Source organism: Sapajus apella, unplaced genomic scaffold (genome assembly GCF_009761245.1).
Source record: "Sapajus apella isolate SASKATOON/1434 unplaced genomic scaffold, GSC_monkey_1.0 scaffold13, whole genome shotgun sequence".
Classification (NCBI taxonomy): Eukaryota; Metazoa; Chordata; class Mammalia; order Primates; family Cebidae; genus Sapajus; species Sapajus apella.
This window is the reverse complement of record NW_022436953.1, coordinates 614901-634372: the sequence shown is the minus strand read 5'-3', so window position 1 is coordinate 634372 and position 19472 is coordinate 614901. Positions and strand designations below refer to the sequence as shown.

Genomic DNA, 19472 nt, shown 5'->3' with positions numbered 1-19472 from the left:
CTCCTACCTCAGCCTCCTGAGTAGCTGGGACTACAGGTGTGTACCACCATGCCTGGACAATTTTTGTATTTTTGGTATAGATGGGGTTTTGCCATGTTGCCCAGGCTGGTCTCGAGCTCCTGGCCTCAGGTAATCTGCCTGAGTCAGCCTCCCAAAGTGCTGGGATTATAGACGTGAGTCACCACAGCCAGCTCAAGTGTTTTTTGATATATAAATAGAACCCAAAGATTTGGGACCATGCTGACATATCTAGTATAAACCATAGTGAAAAGAAAGGGTTAAGAAAAAGGTTAGTAAACTATGCATAATAGATTAGTACTTTCTGCAAATGAAAAGTTTTGGAATTTTAGAGAAAATAAAGGGAGATTTTAAAAGTCTGTAAAGGAATCCTTTGATTTGAAGGTAGTCAACAGTAAGTTGGAAAAGGTCAGTCCACTTAGCATCCACTTGTTCCTTTAATATCTAAGTAACTTCCCCATATTGATAATCTGAAAGTTAAATAAGTCTAGGTATTAACTAATTTAAACTTACCAAGTTATTCTTCATATCAAGATAGTTAATTTTTGTCATAAAGTTTTATAGAAATGCTTTTTCAACATGGTGTCTAGATATCTTTATTAAAACCTGACTTTTCTAGTTGGTTATTAGATACACGTAGGGAGAAGATGGTTCTTATACCATAAAATTAGGTAGTCAGAGAATTTATTTTAGTATCCTAAGAGTTATGAAAACTGAGCATGTAATAATGTCTTGGTAGCCTAAGATGGTTATGCATCAACATCTACAATCAGTCTTTCAGAAAATTACATTTTCTGAACTGCCAGAGTTAAAGCACGGTTTAAATCAACCACCAAAACCAAACCCAAAAGAAACAAACAAAAATGAACATGCACACACACAAACCCCACTAGAGATACCAAGTATTGGAGCTCAATTTTCATTCAACAGCTTCAGCACACATAATAGTGTCTTCACATCTAAACTTTAGAATTATTTAACTTGAGTTTCGCACTCCAAAACATGCCACAACGAAAAGTCCAAAGAAATATTTCTGCCATATTCATGATTATTTACTATTTGTACTAAACTGACAAATGTTCATCTGTACTAGCCAATTTACATTGCACAGATTATGTTTTTACTTAATCAATGGTCCATATTTATAAAGACTTAGAAGGGTTAATTTTTAAAACCTAAAAGGGAGACTAGCATCAACCTTTGATGAATTATCTATATTAAACTGTGTAAGGCTACAAATATTCTCCCTTACCCGTTCCCTTGAGTACTGGAGCAGCCTGGAGAGTGGCTCAGGGAAGTGCTGCCAGCACATGGACTTTTCTTAGTGGACAGATCAAGTACACCGTCTGCAGAGACACAAAAAAACACCTGAGGACATTAAAAACTTGGAGCAAATGTCAACTGAATGGGCGAAATATGAAAAAGCAGTAGGCTTATTCAACTAAGCAGATACGTGAGTCCTATATTTAAGTTATAAAATCAATTCAATCCTGAAGCAACATAAATTTAGCAAGGCATGTTATACTTAATATATGCAAGGGCTAAATATTAATGAGGCAAAAGATAAAACATGTTACTGAAGATGTTAAGATATAGTGAGATACTAGAAATAGCAGTTTACATAGCATGAGGTCCTAACCTGTTCTCAGAATTTTTAAGATGCAATTTTCTAAATTTGCCTTGATCAAAGCATGGAAGTTTTTAATGTTCTGCAATGGCATACAAACTATAGAACCAAATCCCTCAAGAGCTAAATCTACCTGAAACTCCAAAAGTACACATAAGTTGGACGTAGAAAATTTTAAATAAGATAAAAAAATTATTTTTAAACCTAAGTTTATGTCGTTAAAGTACATGTATATACTAAATACGATGGTAAGATGAATCCGTTGTTAATGATTTATAATTTGGGTGTGTCCTAATAGTTCTCTACACATATCTATAAAAAATGTATACTTATATTCAGTCTTTTAAAAAAATGTGCAGAGATTCAAAATTCAATTGCTGAATTTTATGAATGCAAGAACTAAGACGACATTAAAAATTGGTGAAGAAAGTTTAAAGAAAGAAGAATGAAACTGTCTTGATACTGATGAGAGCCTGGAAGTACAACCATTTTTTACTGCAACTAGACCAAATCACAAATTCATGTTATTAATACATAAAGTTAGAAGACTTCCTTTTCCCTCAAAGACATTTTTCTCCTTATAGAAATACGCAGTAATCTTTTAAGGCTATTAGTCTGTCCAAAATTAACAGAGCAAGACAATACACAATGTCTCTAATTTTCAGTAGGCCAGCAGAGGGGTCTTGATACCTAGTTATGTTAAAAATCGCCCAAGGGTAGAACCTACTTACAACTTGTATCTGAAGACATTTTGACTCCCTATTTCAGGCTGCTAGAAACAAACAGGCAACTGAGTTTGTAAACTAAAAAAAACCCCATACTCATAAGTGTTTTGTCTTTTAGAGTCACTAATATTTCTAAAAATATAATTATAGGCTTATAGAACCAATTATCCTATTAGACATCTAACCCAATTAGACACATCTAAGAAGCAAAAGTACTGCTTAAAACATTTCCAGCCAAAGACACTATTATTTAAAGACAAGCCAAATAGACAATTTGTCTAATCAAACAGGCAACATATTTTAAGTCTACCACTAAAAATATTGTGGTTTGGGTTGAAAACACATTCATTAAGGAAATACAATTTAATTTTTTTTTAATTTCATTTGAAGTCTGCATACTATAATGCTATCATGTAGCTCAAATTCTTCTTTGTAGGAGCACGCTATCAATACAATGTATCTCTTAAGTATAACACTAGTTATAACAAGTTAAATTAGACTAAGTGGTATCATTTTATGTAAATCTACATTAATATTTTAAATATAATTCTATGTTGCCATTCTCCCAAAATTAACCTGAAGCTTCTGATGCAATAGAGTGAAGAGATTTTTAATGAAAACTACCATTTGTGGAAAAGAAAACAGTCATCAATAAAAAAGATACAACTTTGTAAATACGGTAACCAAAGGTACATGAGCAACGTGAACAACTAGGAGGTCTCCTCTCAAGAAACCTCTCAGAACTCAGGTATTTTGTTTGCTGTTCACCACACAGGAAAAGGATAAAAGCAAAGAAAACCTACTCAAAAGAAAGTTCGTTTCAAAGAGGTTCTTTAGGAATTAAATTTATTTTCCAAAATAAACATGTATTTCTCACCAATAAATCCACACATCTCATAACTTTGCTATATACTCAAGATTTCTATGACAATAAAATCTCAGTATAAACATCACCGATTTACTAATTGCGGTGGTTCAGTGACTGAGTTGAAATGCTTGCCTCAATTTTTGTGAAATTGAAGGTAAAATGAGATGACAAAGCAACAGGAATACCTACTGAAGAAAATAAACTTCAGAGACTCAAGAACATTTTCTAAACAAAACAACCTCTTAACTTCATCACTTAGTGTCTTCAACAAATTCCCTTTTGGAAATACTTTCAAGTTAGTCAGTGGATGTATCTGTTTCTGTATTTATAAAACACTGAACATACTTAACAACCTGAAGAATGTTCTGCTCCTTTCTCTATTTGTAACCCTAGCAGTTTATTTTTCAAAATTCAAATACATGTTTTTCCTTATGATCTCATTTGCAGGCTATGTAACTTATACCTACAAGGAGAGGTGTGTTTCTCAGACAGGTGCTAATCCTAGAAAATTTGTAGGTAAGAGGAAAACTTACTTTTTCATAGGAGTTTTAAAAAACATAAAAATACTTCGAAAAATATAAAATGCTTATATAAATATCAAGCAACTGAAAGATTAGTGACAACTGTAACCACCTGACTTTTCTGGGTGGGACATCAATCATAATCATGAACTGCTGACAGATAGGGCTGTAACAACTTGAACTGTACTTCTCCATCACTGCCTAGTAATAAATAATTTAAGAATCACATTAGTTTTTATGCTATTATTGCTGCTGATGCTCTACTTGCCCACAATGCTTTTTGTTCTTTTTTTCTCCCCCAATTAAAGTACTCTAGTAAGATAGAGGAGACCTTGACATCAAACCATACCTTGTTCGCTAGGTTCTGACTGAGACTTTCTGACAGTAAGGTCCAGAGGTGAGTCTTGGTCAGCCATGAGAAGTTTGCTGAGCACAGGGTTCTGAGTAGTTGCAGCCGTGGGAGAAGTGGTGACTGGAGATGCTTTCGGCAGGCTTTGGTTCTTTGTGCTATTGGGCTGGCTGGGGTCCTGAGTAGAGCTATTTTTTGAGGTATATTCAGCAGCAAATTGTTGGATCATTCGCTGCATGATCTCACGGGCCACTAGGGGAATATTGGGGTCGGAGACCCAGGGACTGTCTGCAAATAAAGATTTATTTACTTTTAAAGTGGGACAATGTACTAAAAAAAGACAGCTTTCAAGTAAACATAAAATTTCATTTTTTTCTTAAAATACAGTTATCTTAAAAATAGTATCTCCCCTTTGACTTATATTTTTACTCTCTAAGCTTTTGAGTTATAGATTTTTAAAAATAAAATTTTCATTAATTCTAAACATCTTCCCCCCATACAATAATTGATTATGAAATTAAATAAAAGGATAACAAATAGATATCTTATGGGCAAGAATCACTTACCTGATACAGAAATCCCAAAACCTTTCTCTTAGGAAATAATTACTCTCACGTTAACACACCTATAGATCACAGCAAGTTTCCCTAGATTTTTTCCTCAGTCACTTCCTCCTAAATATTTGAAGAATACATTACTGAGTTCATGAGTGCTCAATTTACTTTATAAAGACTGAAAGCATACCAAGATTATAAAAGGAGATACTTAATTTTAAGATCCATTTTAGGCTAGGGCAATCATTCACACACTTTAATGTTCATCAGAATCACCTTGATGGCTTGCAAAAACAGATTGTTGGGTTCTCTCCCCAGTGTTCTGATTTAGTAGTTCCAGGGTCGGCTCAAGAACTGGCATTTTATCAAGTTCTAAGATGCCACTGGTCTGGGGACCACAATCTTAGAACCTCTGGGCTAGGTGTTTAAATGTTAAATCTCAAAAGCCTAAGAAAAATCACATTATTTTCCAAGAGTACTTTAAATAAACTCTGCCAACTACTAAAACAATAGCTAGGGAAATAATGAAATAAACATCTAAATTATCGATTGCTAGTCAATGTTAAGTTTTGACCATAAGAACTCATTAACTCATAGAACTTTTAGCACTGGAAGAGACTTTGAAGGGCAAAAGAGGTTAGTATGGAAGGGAAAATGGCTTGTATAAATACATCATCATCACGCCTCTATAATTATCACACTCTAATAATCAGGAAGACTAAGCTTCTCAAGAGCTGGGACTGTGTGTTTTTTCACTGTGTACCTCTATATACCTAACCTTGCCTGGTCTAAAGTATGTATTCAATTTAGTTGAATACTAAATAGGTCAATCAAATCAATCACCATGAAATAGTCCTTTTAAAAAAATAAAATGAGGGAAATGTGTTTACCTCTGTGTACCTCTATATAGCTAATCTTGCCTTAAGTGTGTATTCAATTTAGTTGAATACTAAACAGGTCAATCACCATGAAATAGTCCTTTAAAAAAAAAAAAAAAAAAAAACGAAATGTGATCAAAAGAGTAAGTGGTCACTACAAATTTATATGGATGATTAGTGACAGACCCTCAATTAAAACTTTTTCCCTGATTTTACTGTTTTACCTGTGGCCGTCTTCCCCACCATACTTCTGGGGCTTTCCAAGACAGTTCTCAGAAAACCAAGGTTTCCCTAGTCTTTTAAAGTTTAGCTATAGAAGGCAAACAACTTTATCCACAGTATTTTCAAGCTGTAAGGAACTTAAGAGTTTAATTTAGAAAGTTAAAGAAAAATTGACTCTAATTACTAACTAAAATCTAAAATCTCCAAAATAAACAACCAACAAACAAAATACACCATCAAAACTTCACAGGACTCCTAAGAACAGGCATTTCCCCCCCCAAAAGACATTATTCAATACCAGAATATGCTCACAAAGTTGTGATATTTATTTCATCTTCTGGAGTTTAATGAGGCTCTCTCTCCTAATGTTTCTGTCATACTAAGGAATATTTATAGCTCTAATTTTCTTCTCTATAAATAGAGACTGTAAGTATTCCAGATGGTTTAAAAATAAAGGTATGGAACTAGGTAAGGTTCAGAAGTTGCTACAGTTAATAACAATCGTTCCTCCAGTGTTTTAATAAACATTTTATCCATACACTGCTTTTTAAGTATCTCTATTGAATTTTCTTAGTATCATTTAACTTTCCAGTTAAGACCCGTTTTTTTCTACCTAAATCTCCACATAAGCTATCACATAAATTTCAAGTTTTAATATTAATTTACTGTTTCCCCCTTAATAGTTGAAGAACATACAATTCATAAATTTCCATATAAAAAAATAAAATAAAATGTATGAATTTATGAGATGTCTCTGTGTTTAAGTAGTATTAATAAATATAATTAAAGAGCTCTGTGACGAGTCAAAGATACCAGGACAAGGACCATAGACCACTATCTTGGAGCATTCAATGTCTGTAGCGTATCTTGTCCCTTTATTGAATGAAGAAACAGTCATGAGACAAGACAGTGTTTATCCATTACATCTCTGCCATTTGAATTTCTCTATTTTGTTAAAGTTTCTTGAACAGATTTCATTCTTTGACCTACTTAAAATACACATCTACAAATACATCCATACCCAGGGAAACACAGCACAACTGAGTCAAATAAAAGCAACGAATCAGATCAAAAATAAAACTCAGAAAAATATGTTATATCACAGCCACCTGTATATCTTAAAATGCAAATCTAACTTAGATTTTTTAATACAAGTGACAAAGCGAGCTAAAAATAAATGCCATTATGACATCTGTAGATGGTATATTGTTCTTAAAGTGAAATTAATTGATTCCATATCATAAAAGCCTACTTTTACTCCATCTCTGATTCTACTTAACTATACATAATCTTTACACTAATTATTTAAAACATACCATTTACAATACTTTGAAACAAGGGACCAAATCTAAGCATTTGGATTATTTATTAAAATATGATTCTTGCCGGGCGCGGTGGCTCAAGCCTGTAATTCCAGCACTTTGGGAGGCCGAGGCGGGTGATAACGAGGTCAAGACATCGAGACCATTCTGGTCAACATGGTGAAACCCTGTCTCTACTAAAAATACAAAACATTAGCTGGGCATGGTGGCGTGTGCCTGTAATCCCAGCTACTCAGGAGGTTGAGGCAGAATTGCCTGAACCCAGGAGGCGGAGGTTGCGGTGAGCCGAGATCGCACCATTGCCCTCCAGCCTGGGTAACAAGAGTGAAACTCCGTCTCAAAAAAAAAAAAAAAATATGATTCTCTTCAGACTAAAGTGCCCATCATGTCCTTGGAGGCTAAACATTTTTGGTATTAAAGAGTACTAATGACTATCTTGGAGATGGTTATAAGAGAATTATATCCAAAAACAGCAATATTAATACATAAAGGGGAAGGAAATGTCCAAATTCCAAAGCAATAGTTCTCTGAGCAGCCCATGCCTGTACGTAAAAACCAATAAACTCAACTTACAATTTCAGAGCATTCCCGTCTCTTGAAATCTATCCTGAGACTAATTCCAAAGTAATAAGTCCTCAGACCCTAAAGGTTATAACCCAAAAGTTTAATTTCTTAAAAAAAAAATTTTTTATAAAAATTTTAAAGTTACTCCTCTATGACAAAGGGATGGGACTAGTAGAAAACTGATACAGAACTTCTCTGTAGGAGTCCTTACATGACTGACCTTATTCCCACTAAGCAAAGAGTGGATGAAAAGTGGTTCCTCCATGTAAATTACCGAGAGGAAGTCCTCTTTTCAGATAATGAAGCTTGCTATAACAACACATTAGATCAATGACTCTGTTACATCCTTCAGGAGAGGAGCTGTAAAGATATTTTATTTGAGGCCAGGCACAGTGGCTCATGCCTGTAATCCCAGCACTTTGGTGGGAGGCCAAGGCAGGCAGATCACGAGGTCAGGAGTTTGAAGACCAGTCTGGCCAATATGGTGAAACCCCGTCTCTGCTAAAAATACAAAAATTAGCCAGGTGTGGTGGCACGTGCCTGTAGTCCCAGCTACTCAGGAGACTGAGGCAGAATATTTTGAACCCTGGAGATGGAGGTTGCAGTGAGCTGAGATTGTGCCACTGCACTCCAACCTAGGCAACAGAGACTCCATCTCAAAAAAAAAAAAAAAAGAAAGAAATAAAAAAATTTGGTAAGCAAACTGATAGAACTGCTCTATTAGTTATTTATACTTAAATGTGATTTTAACAATCAAGTGTTTATAAAACTAAGAAAACAATTATTTTGAACATAATTTTGGAATTCTGAGCAATCTGTAGGGATAATTAGACACAGGAGACTCAGCTGGGAGATTTAGGTCAGGAGGTGCTCATGGGTGTTTACAGAGAAGTAAGGATGTATTAAATGATTTAATTCTGCCTAGGGATCTAACAAAAGAAAATGGGGAAAATAAGTACCACAGAAAACAATCTCTGTGCATTTCTTAATTTTATATGACACCACACCTCACATCACCTTTTGGAAATACTGATCACATTAAGCAGAAGCCCAGCTAGTGTCCAACTGTAAAGAAACCCAACAGAACAAGCACTTATCAGACTTTTAACCAATGTCAAAGGGAAGGAGGGAATTTCCAGAGGAATGAGAGGTGTAAACTAGAACATACGAAGAATTATTAAAGACAGTGGAATCACTGAGTCTGCTGAAGATTAAATAAGAATATTTAAGATTATCAAGAGGCTGTATAAAACTTTAGAACCCATCATAGTAACTACCATCTTGGAAATGGAGGAAAAGTGTAACTAAGCAGTATAAATCCATTCAGAATTTCTTAAAAGTAAAGACTCTTCACTAGAAAGGAACATGAAAGGAACTTTCCTGAAGGTTCTGGTTGATGGCAATTTTGCTTTGTGAATAGAGAATAAACCTGAATGCCTCTATGAAGGATTTATAAGCCTCAAGAGCCTATGACTAGAGAACTTTTCTGTATTTCAAAAGAAATGTAAAATAAATCACATATACCAAAGTTTGAAGGAGAAAGATAAATTTTAAAAGTGCAAGAGGCTGAGTTTATTAAATGCCAACTCAAATTTAGGGAGAAAAGTTTTACTATATAATAATCATTTCCCGAATTTTAATATAAAAATTTTATGAAACAAGACTGTATCAAGGAAAAGAGCACTCAGAAATCTAATTTTATAACTACATTCTCTCTCCAAATGAAATTTCAGGTTAGAATTACTAAAAATTCACACAGTTGGTTTTGTTATCAGTGATTAAAACAGTAACGGTCTCCATAAGAAAATCTGTGTAAAAAAATGTAGTGCTATTGAGGGCTTAAAATTTTTAGAATTTCATAATAATTTTCTAAACTATTTAATTAAAACTCACCATCACATCAGAGCCTAAATGTGGGGAAAAGTGCTTACCTTAACCCTAATTCCAATAGGAATTTGACCCAAGGGATATAGAGCAATATAAACTATATAATCAATGAAGAAAAACATTTATTTTAAGAGTAACTTTAAAAATGACATAGAAATTAAGGAGATTAATAAGACAAGCAGATGCTAAATATCATTCTTCACTGAAACCAACCTTTTCTATAAAAGACTGCATTGAGGAATTCTTCTGCTTGTCTCTCGAATCGAATGATTTTTGCTTGCTCTTGTTTAAGCAGAGCTTCTTGCCCAGCTCCCGAAGCTGGTTCATCCAGACCGACTAAGTGTCCCTGCAAAAATTTACTTGGTGAAATAGTTGCGCAAAAATCTTTCCCCATTCAATATCAAAAGCATAGATACAAAATCAAAGTTAGCAGCAAATAAGGCAAATTAATTTGATGCAATTAAAACATTTTAAAATTTCAGTATAAAGTTTATCTTTTAAAAAGTATAAAAGCAAAATAAATGTAAACATATTCTTTAGCTAGATTTTATACATGTTTTTTGACTATACATTTTGTTCAAAATTTGCATAAACTCTAATTAAACTTTAACTGCCACAGGGATAATTTTCTTGTGAGCACGCAAATATATTGGTTCTATTATACTATACCATAGTTATCTTTCACAGGCAATTCAGACAGAATGCTTTAATTAAAAAAAATTTTTAAATTCCAAATCTCATTTGAGGATCATGTTTGCCTTCCTAGTATGAGATCTGTTTTTCACCAGACACAAAACAGAAACACTTTTAAAGGGGCATTAGGAAAAAAACTCAGAATACATCTGAAATTCACAATTCTGTCTCTAAATTACTATTTTATAAACTGTGGTTCTCAAACCTTTAGTGGGTTACAAAATTGATTAATTGGTCAAAAGTAACGGCAGCAAAATGAGTTGAGAAATCAAATGCACTGCATGTTCTAAGTGTAAGCACAGTATTATTTTTTGTTAAAATGTATCTATGTTTGAACACCTTTGCAATATAAACGGTGGATCTGGCTGGGTGAGGTGGCTCATGCCTGTAATCCTAACACTCAGGGAGGCTGAGGCAGACAGATCACTTGAGGTCAGGAGTTTGAGACCAGCCTGGCCAATATGGTAAAACCCAGTCTCTACTAAAAATACAAAAATTAGCTGGGCATGGTGGCGCATGCCTATAATTCCAGCTACTTGGGAGGCTGAGGCATGAGAGTTGCCTGAACCCGGGAAGGTGGAGATTGCACTTAGATCACACCACTGCACTCCAGCCCGGGTGACAAAAGCAAGACTTTGTGTCCAAAAATAAAGTAGATCAGAAAGTTTCTCTGACCAAAAAGTTCCAATGTGCTGTACTATACTCATCCCTGAGACTCCCAGCATATAATTCCAGGCTGCAGGAGCACTGGACCAAATTGACAATACTTCGCACCTACTTCCACTCTCATATCTTACAGTAACCGAAAATAAAAGTATTTTTTAAAAAGCTAAAAGCATATTTAAGTATTCTTTAAGTTCTAGTGCATATAATTTATTTGAAATCACCTTAATGTATGAATTAATGTCTTTATTTCCATATATAAGTGCTCTGAATAACAAAATGGAACATATCTTGGCACAATGAAAGGAATTAAACAACACATTGAAGACATGTTATAATGCACAAATGATTCTCTCAAAGATTTATAAAATACACACTGATATTTGCAACAAGCTTTCTATGATTTCCCATCCTAAGAATTATGTTAAAAGCACAACCAAAATCTGTATTCAGCATCAATTATATATTGTAAAAAGGTTAATATGAAGAACTCACTGGCATATTCAAACTAAAATAATGATCCTTAAACACTAATATATAAAGCACAGTAAGTCTGCTATATAAGGCAAAAAAATTTAAATGAAATAATTTTAAGTCTTATAAATCATGAGAACCTTTATTATAGCTGTATTTGCCAACATTCTTTTTACAAAAGACTAAAAAACTATTAGTTTTAAAAAATGAGTAACAAAATAATTCTGATACTGATTTAGTATCTAAAAGGCATTAGGAACAGTGATCAATTTGAGTCCAATAAAATCCTCAATTGTATTATACTTCGGTACCATTTCAATGTTTAGTGATTTTTTTAAAAAATCAGACATTGTGTGGCATAGTAACATTCAGGCTGTCCGGGTGCAGTAGCTCACGCCTGTAATCCCAGCCCTTTGGGAAGCTTAGGCAAGCGGATCACCTGAGGTCGGGAGTTTGAGACCAGCCTGGCCAAAATGAAGAACCCGTCTCTACTAAAAACACAAAATTAGCCGGGCATGGTGTTGCATGCCTGTAATCCCAGCTACTTGGGAGGCTGAGGCAAGAGAATCGCTCAAACCCGGGAGGCGGAGGTTGCGGTGAGCTGAGATTGTGCCACTGTACTGCAGCATGTGCAACAAGAGTGAAACTCCATCTCAAAAACTAACAAACACCGTTCAGGGACTCCTTCCTCTATAGAGAAAGCTGTTTCTCTTTCTCTTCTCTTCTACCTATTAAACCTCCACTCCTAAACTCAAAACAAACAAACAAAATCACTAACAAACAAAACCATTCAGGCTGCCTTCTAATTTAAAGCAACACTGAGAAACCTAGCATTCAGTAGGCAAATGCTGCATGTTCTTTCTGGAATCAAGCAAGTAACAACTGTATCAGACTGAACTCTGAAATATTTACATTACTTTTAGTTGATTTATATCAATACCTGTTTTGTTTTAAACACTTTTATTGAGACATAATTCACATAGTAAACAACTCACCCATCTAACATGTAAAATTCAATGGTTTCTTTTCACAGCTATGACTCTCCATCACCACAATCTAATTTTAGAACATTTTCACACCCCAAAACGAAATTCGATGTTCATAAACATTCAATTACAACTTTTCAACTTGCCCCCAACCCTAGGCTACCACTATACTACTTTTTGTCTCTAGAGATGTGCCTACCCTGAATATATCCTATAAATGTGATCACACAGTATGTAGTTTTGTGATGACTGAGTTCTTTCTCCTAGAATAATGTTTTCAAGGTTCATCCATGTTGATGCATGTATCAGTACTTTTTACCTTTCTACTGTTAAATAACATTCCATTGTATGAATATATCTCATTTTATTTATCCATTCATTAGTTGACAAATACTTGGGCTATTTCCACTTTTTGGCTATTACATGCTCAAGTTTTTGTTTGGCCATATATTTTTACTTCTCTTGCATATATACTTAGTAGAATTTCTGTATCATATGTTAACTATTTTGAGGAAGGCCAAACCATTTTTCAAAGCAGCTACATCATTTATATTCCCAACAATGAGTATAAGGATTGGGAACAATGTATAAGGATTCTGACTTCTCCACATACTCGTGAACACTTATTATCTTTTTGATTAAACCCATTTTAGTAGATGAGAAGTAGTATATATCATGGCCTAAGGTTTGTATTTTCCTAACTGACTAACGATGTTGAGCATCTTTTCATGTGCTTCATGCACATTATACCTTCTTTGGAAAAATGTCTATTCAGATCCTTGCTCATTTTTTACTGAGTTACCATCTTCTTGTTGCAAAGAATTCCTGATATATTCTGAAACAAGTCCATTATTAGATATATGATTTGTGAATATTTTCTCCCATTCTCTGAGTTATTACCTCATTGATAGTACTGATGGCACTGTTAACAGCATGCAAGTTTTAATTTCAATGAATTCTAATTTACATTTTTTTGGTCACTTGTGCTTTTGATGTCATACCTAAAAAACTTGGTCACGAAAATTTAATCCTATGCTTTCTTCTAAGAGTTTTATAGTTTTAGGGCTTTAGATCTAGGATGCACGTCAAGTTAATTTTGTGTATGGTGTAAGGAAGGGTCCAACCTCATTCTCTTGCATGTGGATAATCGGTTCCAGCACCTTTTGGTGAAAAAACAATTCTTTCCCCCAAAGAACTGTTTTGGAATGCTTGTCGAAAGTCACTGGCCATACATTTTACTGCTGGACACTCAATTCTATTCCACTATTTATATCTATCCTCATGCCAGTTTCACATTAAGCCGACCAATGTAGTCTGTAGTAAGTTTTAAAATTGGTAAAGTGTAAATCCTCCCAATTTATTCTTCTTTTACAAAATTGTTTAGACTATTTCAAGTCTCTTAAATTTTCATATGAATTTTAGGACCAGCTTGTGAATCTTGCAAACTCATTTGGGATTTTGGAGAAAAATGCACTGAATCAGCATATCAATTTGGAAAGTAATGTCATAGTAACAATTTTAAGTCTTCTGATCCATGAACATGTCTTTCCATGTAATTTCTTTCAGCAACATTTTGTAATTTACAGAATACAAGTCTTATACATTTATATTTATTCCTAAGTGTTATATTATTTTTGATGCTATGGTAAACAGAACTGTTTTCAAACTTTCACATTCATATTGTTCACTAATTCTCCTTGCCTCAGTCTCCCAAGTAGCTGGGATTACAGACGCCTGCCACCATGCCCGGCTAATTTTTCTGTGTGTTTTCGGTAGAGTTGGGGTTTCACTATGTAGGCCAGGCTGGTCTCAAACTCCTAACCTCATGATCCGCCCACCTCAGCCTCCCAAAGTGCTGCAACTACAGGCGTGAGCCACCACACCCAGCCTTTTTTTTTTTTTAAATGACGTGGTAGTTTGAACCTTGCTGAACTTGCTAAACTCTGTTTTGTGGAGGGATTTTTTATGTACAGCATCATGTCATCTGTAAACTGAGACAGTTTTACCTCTTCTTTTGCAATTTGAATGACTTTGGTTTCTTTTTATTGCCTAATTTTCCTGGCTAGGCCTCATGTACAATGTTGGATTAAGTGGTGAGAGTGGACATCTTGCCTTGTTCCTGATCTTGGGGGAAGCTGTTCAATCTTTTAGCTGTGTGATTTTGTAGCTCAGGTTGAGGAAGTTCCCTTCTATTCCTGGTTTGTTGGGTTTATTTGTTTTTAAATCAAGAAAACGTGTTGGATTCAGCCAATGCCTTTTTGGAGGATGTCTACAGAGATGATCATGTGGTTTGTGTCACTTACTCTACTAATACATTGTATTACACCAGCCAGATACAATGGCCCATGCCTGTAATTCCAGCTCTTTGGAAGGCTGAGGCAGGAGGATCACTGGAACCCAGAAGTTGAGACCAGTCTGGACAACATAGGGAGATACCATCTCCACAAATCAGTTTAAAAAAATTATTAACAGATGGGCATAGTGGTGCACATTTGTGGTCATAGCTACTTGGAGGCTGAGGCAGGAGTAATTCCTGAGCCTGGGAGGTCAAAGCTGCAGTGAGTCATGATTGTGCCACTGTACTCCAGCCTGGATGACAGGGCAAGACGACACACACACACACACACACACACACACACACACACACACGGTGTTAAACCAACTTTGCACTCCTTGGATAAATTCCACTTGGTTGTGGTGTATAACATTTTTTATATGTTGCAAAACTTGGTTTGCTAATGTTTGCTGAGGGTTTTCTTGTGTTGGTACTCATAAGTGGTATCTGTCTGTAATTTTCTTTGGTTTTCATATAAACAATACTGGCCTTACTGAATGAAGTCTTCCCTCTTCTCTATACTTTGAAAACGTCTGTGAAGAAATGGCATTAATTCTTCTTTAAATGTCTGATAGAATATGCCAGTCGAGGCAGGGCAGGGTGTGGTGGCTCATGCCTGTAATCCCAGCACTTTGGGAGGTCGAAGTGGGCGGATCGCTTGAGCCCAGGAGTTCGAGATCAGCCTGGCTAACATCATGAGACCCCCATATCTATTTAAAAAAAAAAAAAAAGAAAGAAAGAGAAAGAAAAAAAAAAGAAAATACCAGTAAAGATACCTGGCCATGGGCTTTTCTTTGATGGAAGTTTATATAAATTACTAATCTAATCTCATTATTCTAAGTTGTGTTAGTTCACTAGGGCTGCTATATATTTTATCACAAACTAAGCGGCTTAAAACAGCAGATTTATTCTGTCACAGCTCTGGAGTCCAGGCACCCAAAATTAGGGTGTCAGCAGAGTCATTTTCCTTCCGATAGCTCTAGGGAAGAGTCCTTCCTTGCTCTTCCTAGCTTCTGGTGGTTGCTGACAATCCTTGGCATTCCTTGCCAATCTCTGTCTCCATCTTTACATGGTCCTTTTCCTTCTGTGTGTGTGTGTCTGTGTCTCCAAGTCTCTCTCTCCTTACAAGGCAACTAGTCATTGGATTCAGGGTCCACTCTAATCCAAAATGACTTCATCATAACTTGATTACATCTGCAAAGACCTTACAGTGGTCCCCTCTTATCTGCAGTTCTGCTTTCCACAATTACTCATAGTATGGAAACAATAAAGTATTTGGAGAGAAAAGAGAATATTCACATAACTTCTGTTATAGTATATTGTTATAATTGCTCTATTTTTAAATTACTGTTGTTAATCTCTTATTGTGACTAATTTATAAACTAAGCTTTATTGGCTGGGTGCAGTGGCTCACACCTGTAATCCCAGCACTTTGGCAGGCCATGATGGGCGGATGACAAGATCAGGAGTTCAAGACCAGCCTGACCAACATGGTGAAACCCATCTCCAAAAAAACAAACAAACAAAGCTTTTTCATAGGTATGTGTACAGGAAAAGACATAGTATATATAGGGTTTGGTGCTATCTGTAGGTTGAGGCATCCCCTTATAAGGGGGAAGACTACTGTATATTTCCAAATAAGGTCACATTCACAGGTACTAGGAGTGGATTCATGTTTTGGGGGACACAACTCAATCTGCATCATAGGTTTATTAAGATTTTCTGTTTCACCTTACATCAGTATTGATAAGTCTGTATCTAGGAATTTGCCTATTTCATCAAATTCTCTAATCTGCTGGCATATACATTCTTCACTGTATTCCCCAATCCTTTTTACTTCTGATTTCCTCTATTTCATTTGTGATTAGTGACTTGAGTCTTTTTTTCTTGATCAGCAATTAAGTTTATCTAATTTGTTGATCTTTAAGAAAAAAACAGTTTTTGGTTTTGTTCCTTTTCTCTATCATTTTTCTATATTACTATATTTATTTCTGCTCACACATCTTTATTATTTCTCTCTTTCTGTCTGCTTTGGGTTTAGTTTGCTTTTCTTTTTCTAGGTTCCCAAAGTGGACGATTAGGGTATTGATTTGAGATCTGCTTTTTAAATACAGGCCTTCTATAAGTACCTTCTAAGTACCATTAGCTACATCTCATTTGTTTTGATTAAGTTTTTTGTTTTAATTCATCTGAAACTAGTTTCTAATTTCCTTTTCCTGATCCAATAAAAGCTGAGCTTCACTGAAGGGGCATGTTGTTGCCTGTGTTTGAGGTTTGCTCCAACCCTAGGAGGGCTCTTAACTGTCTCTTAATCTGACTCTCCGTTAAACCTCTAATGTGATTCTCAGAGCCTACTGTGGCTCGGGAAGTTGCCTGATTCACAAAACAAACATCCATCTAACAGGTGTGTCATTTCACCTGATGCTACTAATACCATGGACCTTCCAAGTGTCTCTTAAGTGTTCACACAGCTCTTCATTATTTTCAACACCTTTAGGGGTGAGATTTTCTAAGCCTGAACGCTCTGGGGTTTTCTATTTCTTGTTGTTGTTTGTTTTTTTAAAGAGAGGATCTTGCTCTGTTGCCCATGCTTGAGTGCAGTGGCACAATCATGGCTCACTGCAAGCCTTGACCTCCTGGGCTAAAGCTATCCTCCTGCTTCAGCCTCCCAAGTGTCTGGGATTACAGGCATGTGCCAACACACCAGGCTAATTTAAAAAATATTTTGTAGAGAAAGAGTATCATTCGATTGCCCAGGCTGTTGCAGAACTACTGGCCTCAAGCAATCCTCCTGCCTTGGCCTCCCAAAGTGTTCGGATTACAGGCATGAGTCACCACACCTTGCTGGAATTCTGTTTGTAATGTCAACCCTTCCAATAAAATGAACCAATAAGAATAAAAAAGTTTATATGACATACAACTAACAGAGCTAATAAAATGGCCAAGACCAGGTGTGGTGGGTCATGCCTGTAATTCCAGTACTTTAGGAGGCCAAGGCAGGCAGATCACCTGAGGTCAAGAGTTTGAGACCAGCCTGGCCAACATGGTAAAACCCCATCTCTGCTAAAAATGCAGACATTAGCTGAGGATGGTTGCATGCAACTGTAGTCCCAGCTATTTAGGAGGCTGAGTCAGGAGAATTGCTTGAACTTGAGAGGTGAAGGTTGCAGTGTGCCAAGATCGCACCACTGCACTCAGGACTGGGCAACAGAGAGACTCGTCTCAAAGAAAAAAAAGAGAAAGTAAAATAGCCAGGAGATAAGGAAAAGTTAAAGAAATCAATTCATGTCATCTCCCCTCAGCTGAATTCTAAAATAATACATCATTTATCATAAGGCAAATAACAAAAAGATGCAAAATCTTCTATTGTAACTCAAAAATCATTTTTCTTTGCATTTATTATTCCTAATAAATTTAGGAATATTTATTCAGTATTAAAGAACAAGTCATACATTGTGGGGAAAAACTAAAACAAAAGATAAAAAAATTAAAAAGACAAAAAACAAGTCATTGGTATAGAAGTAAATAGGAGTCAAGTTGGAGATTTCGGCCAGGTGTGGTGGCTCATGCCTGTAAACCTAGCATTTTTCGAGGCCCAGATGAGCAGATCATTTGAGGGCAGGACTTTGAGACCAGTCTCATGCCTGTAAACCGAACACTTTCAGAGGCCAAGGCAAGCACATCACTTCAGGCTAGGAGTTTGACATCTGTCTGGCCAACATGGCAAAACCCTGTCTCTACTGAAAATGCAAAAATTAGCCAGGCATGGTGGCGCATGCCTTTAATCCCAGCTACTCCGGAGGCTGAGGCATGAGAATCTCCCAGTGAGCCAAGACTGTGTCACTGCACTCTAGCCTGGGTGACAGAGTGATGCTCTGTCGCAAAAATAAAATAAAATAAAAATAAAGTTGGAGATTTCAACTGGAATTTCTACCCCCTAGGAGGAGTTGCTTCCTTGAGGATGCAGAAGTTGGTCCACCTAGATTGGTTGGCTCACAGGCAGAAATGGCTCTGTATATAAGCTATTGTGAACTTCTTAGAAGCTTTAGAGTAAAAAGTACTCCTTAGGCTTTTAAAAAGCTCTCTCCTTAATAAGCAATTGCAAAAATGGGGGACGGATGAAAGTAGAAGAGCTATGGCATTTGTTAGTGATACCACTATTAACCCAAAAGGTTTCCTCCCTCTCTTACAGTCCTATACTGTTTGCTTAATGAAATTTTGGCTTAAATTTGGTTACACAAAAGCAACATAGGTAATCTTACCTCAAGAATCAATTTAAAGATTATAAAGCTTATTACCATCTTATGTTAATCCTCTGAATCTGGATTATTTTAACGATCACTTTATTATGTTACTACATTTAATAAGAGTTGACATATTTAGAATTAAGTCTTGCCAAAGTTGTGAAATTTGTTAAGGTGAGAATCACAACTTTTTTTTTTTCCTGACAAAACATTTAGCAGAAAAAATATGTTAAACAAATGCTATAAAACTCTTAAATCTATGGCACTTCAAGAAACTAGAGAGCTGTAAATTGTTGAGTCAGAAAGTCTTTTCAAAATTATTTCATGAACTGCGTAAGAGAAATCAGTATTGAAAAATCCAAGTGTATCTTTTTATTTGTGTTTTAATATATTAAGAGTCTTTCAGGCATGGTATGTGCCTGTAATCCCAGCTACTCAGGAGGCTGAGGAAGGAGAATTGCTTGAACCTCAGATGTGGAGGTTCCAAGGTCGCACCACTGCACTCCAGCCTGGGTGACCTGAAGAGATTCCATCTCCCCCCC

The 19472-nt window shown here is 35.8% G+C and overlaps 1 protein-coding gene across 18 annotated transcripts in view; it reads right to left on the bottom strand.

The window, feature by feature from the left end:
• The window catches only part of LCOR (ligand dependent nuclear receptor corepressor), a 159161-nt gene that overhangs the window by 41197 nt on the left and 98492 nt on the right, over positions 1–19472 (bottom strand). For 14 of the 18 annotated variants that reach the window (XM_032281157.1, XM_032281161.1, XM_032281155.1 and 11 more), the window contains 3 exons: positions 9749–9881; positions 4109–4396; positions 1271–1364 (listed from right to left, as the gene is read on the bottom strand). The exons of 1 other annotated variant lie outside the window; for it this stretch is intronic. In XM_032281157.1, the coding sequence (XP_032137048.1) occupies positions 1271–1364; positions 4109–4396; positions 9749–9881 (515 nt within the window). The remainder of the gene's footprint in view (positions 1–1270; positions 1365–4108; positions 4397–9748; positions 9882–19472) is intronic. 3 more of the 18 variants (XM_032281164.1, XM_032281166.1, XM_032281165.1) reach the window with 1 other exon arrangement.